This window comes from Auxenochlorella protothecoides (genome assembly GCF_000733215.1).
Source record: "Auxenochlorella protothecoides strain 0710 unplaced genomic scaffold scaffold34, whole genome shotgun sequence".
Lineage (NCBI taxonomy): Eukaryota > Viridiplantae > Chlorophyta > Trebouxiophyceae > Chlorellales > Chlorellaceae > Auxenochlorella > Auxenochlorella protothecoides.
Window position 1 is genome coordinate 1 of NW_011934483.1, and position 2,920 is coordinate 2,920.

A 2,920-nucleotide genomic window follows, 5' to 3' on the forward strand; every position below is an offset into this window, starting at 1 on the left:
CCCGAAAACACATTACTTACGGGATGGCGTGGGAAACCAAAGAACATCATGCACAGCATGCCCTCCGGTTCCCATTCAGCCCTGGCACACAAACCATGACACAATCGTCGTTGTGACGCCTTTGATCTGAACAGTATGTAATCCTCTATTGTAATTAAGAGAGTAGGGCCTCTCGCGTTCCGCGCGGACCGGAAGGGAGAGTTTCCCTACATGCCATCTCACCACCGAGTTCCCGCTTCTGTCACATTCGATGTATTGGGACCCAGACATGAGCACTCTGTAGGTACAGATGTCAAACAGTGAAGCGCGGCGGGACTCCACATGGGCCTGCGGACGACCACTTACCATCGTCCAGGTCTGGTCTAGTAAGGTTGCCCAATGATCCAGGTGATTCCATTGTCATTGAGCACCGCAACCTTCCGTATGGGAGCGCTAGCATTGAGACAGTGGCAGGCAATGGAGACCCAGACTAGCGAGGCCAACATGACTTGCAAACAGGAGGCTTTTGATCAGCTGATTTTTTGATGTGTTTGGGATGAACTCAGGGGAATTGACCGCTAGAGGACGAATCGCCTGCCAGTACGGAAGAGGCCTGTACAATGCTACTCGATGGTCGCACTTCAAGAAACTTTGCAATGGTGAGATGGTGAGGCGTCGCGATCCGCCCCAGCACCAATTTGTCAGACTGTTGCACGCTGGTGTGCAGAGCACTGCATGGGCTTGAGCGGTCCTTGATCGGAAAGGTACTACTTTGTCCTGATCGCAAACAAATTGGTCCTTGGACTGTGTCGCATGAGGATGCTGGTAGCACATGCCATGTAACAGGTCACGCAGGCTTGGAGGTAGGTCACAGCATGGGTGGCGAAACTGGAAAGCTTGCAGTCAGACCTCGCAAGCGCGACCACCGCAGGACTCACTGCGCAATGCTTGCCACAGACAAGTTACCTCTGAAGATGGCCCCTTGAGCATTGGATGGTGCGCTCGTTATGCTGAAATAGACAGAGATTTGCCCCTCAAATGCACACACCCTCCACAGGAACCTTCAACAAACCACATCCTTGAAACTACAGCATCCTGACAGATTGGAGTTGTGGCTGTGAGTAGAGTAGGGGCATGATACACAGCCTTGGACGTGGTGTCAATCCCGTCTGCTGTTCACCTGGTCAGAGTGTCCCAGCTCCACACATCCACGAATAGTTCAAATCCGTGTAAAGCATTGTTTCTGGCTATCCACACTTGAACATTGACGACCAAGTCTTGCCTCCTCAGGGGCATGTTGAAGGCGAACCTTGTTCCTCAAGTGTAGAGAAGGGCTGATACCAAGCAAGTGTCCGCATTACTCATGGAAAGGGGGGTCGGAGCCGATGGGAATACGCTGTGTGTGCAAAAATGCAGTGCTCAAGACAGGAGTGAGGCTGGCTGGCGGCTGGGGCCACCTGCGCCACCAGGGGCTCCAGCGCCGAGGCTGTGGAGCTGGGCGCTGGGGCTCCCAACGGAGGTGTGCACCCGGCCCGCCTCACTCCGCGTTGGGTGCGCCCTCGGACGAGTACTGGAGGTAGAGGGTCCGCGCGTAGGGCGCCGCCGATGTTATGTTGAACTGCACGCGAACCTGCCGGCTGAGCGCGTAGGTCAGCGTCCACTGCGTCGCGACGTCCGAGTCGCGCAGCTTCCTCACCAGCGCCGCCTGGCGCAGTGGTACAAAGGTGTGGTTTCTTTTTGGAGGGGGCGGGATGAGTGGTGGGGCGCATCGGCTCGGCTCTGCGGGCTCCCACCCTGTCTCGTCAAAGGCCGGCAGACAGGAGAGCAGCGGCCGGCGGGTGGGGCCTTTCCCTCCCAGCACATGGCCACTGCCTCCTTTACATGATCGGCGCCCGCCACCCCCTTTCCGGACCCCCACCCACAAGGTCATCCCCCGCAAAGCCCGCCGATCTCGCCTGCAGCTTGCGCCCAAACTGGACCTCCACCTCCGTGCCGACCGTGATGGAGCTGAGGAGGCCTGAGGGCTGCGCCGACCCGCCCCCGGGCTCCAGCAGGCCTGAGGGGAGGCGGTGTCGAGCGTGTGCACGGTCTGGTGTGCCTGCTTTCCCGGCGGTCTTGCAGGAGGGGAAGGCTGGCCGAGGCGCTCAGCCCCCGGGAGCGACGGGCCCCGGGTGGGCAGCGCCGCCCGCCACCCTCTCCTGGATGTCACGACCCTCTCCACCCCCGGCCCCTGCCGTACACGCCGCGCACGGCTTCTTCTCTGCTCGACCCGCCCCCAGCACGTCCGCCTGCCCAGGTGATCCGCCACCCCAGCATGCCGCCACCCCAGCATGCCAGCGCTTGTCCCGCTCCCCAACCCCCCCTTGCCGTCCCTAATTCCCCGCCTGCCTGGGATGGAGGGCGCCGACACGAGGCGCCAGGTGGCCCCCCCCACCTGGCCGGAGCTCTCGATGCGGGGCATGAGCCCTGCCACCGTGCTGCCTGCCAGCCGGCTCAGCGCCAGGCGCCCGTCGTCCGCCAGCAGCGCCGACTTGAGCCGGTCCTCGAAGATGCGCGCCGCGTCGGCCACGTCCAGGGCGCCCGCGCCCTCGCCGCTCACGTGCTGCAGCGTCATGTGCTCCTGCCACTCGCGCGCCGGGCCCTGCGAGCGCGAGAGCACGCGGCGGTGCGGTGCATCGTGAGGTGGTGTGGGTTCACGGGGACGGGCGTCGCGCGGGAGGTTCCGGGGTTTCAGCAGGCGCAGGCCGTCGCACGGCCCGCCTCCTGCACTCCCTCCCCACTCGGCGCTCGCCGGGCGTCCGCGGGTGGCCCGCGCCGTCCCCAGGCGGCGAGGTAACCGGCGCCTGGTCCGAGCGGTCTTCCCTGCCCGGCCCCCGCTGACTCCCCGGCACAGTCCCCTCGCTGCCCTCCTCCAAACCACAGACCCTGCATTCCCCCCCCC

General features: G+C 62.9%; 1 protein-coding gene across 1 annotated transcript in view; it reads right to left on the reverse strand.

Annotated features, from left to right (window-relative positions):
* Nucleotides 1–1,516: 1,516 nt before the first annotated feature.
* Nucleotides 1,517–2,920, reverse strand: part of F751_3243 (hypothetical protein) — a gene marked incomplete at both ends in the record, with an annotated part of 13,423 nt that continues 12,019 nt past the window's right edge. The window contains 4 exons of the mRNA XM_011403913.1: nucleotides 1,517–1,684; nucleotides 1,902–2,035; nucleotides 2,219–2,267; nucleotides 2,414–2,620. Coding sequence (XP_011402215.1) covers nucleotides 1,517–1,684; nucleotides 1,902–2,035; nucleotides 2,219–2,267; nucleotides 2,414–2,620 — 558 coding nt within the window. The remainder of the gene's footprint in view (nucleotides 1,685–1,901; nucleotides 2,036–2,218; nucleotides 2,268–2,413; nucleotides 2,621–2,920) is intronic.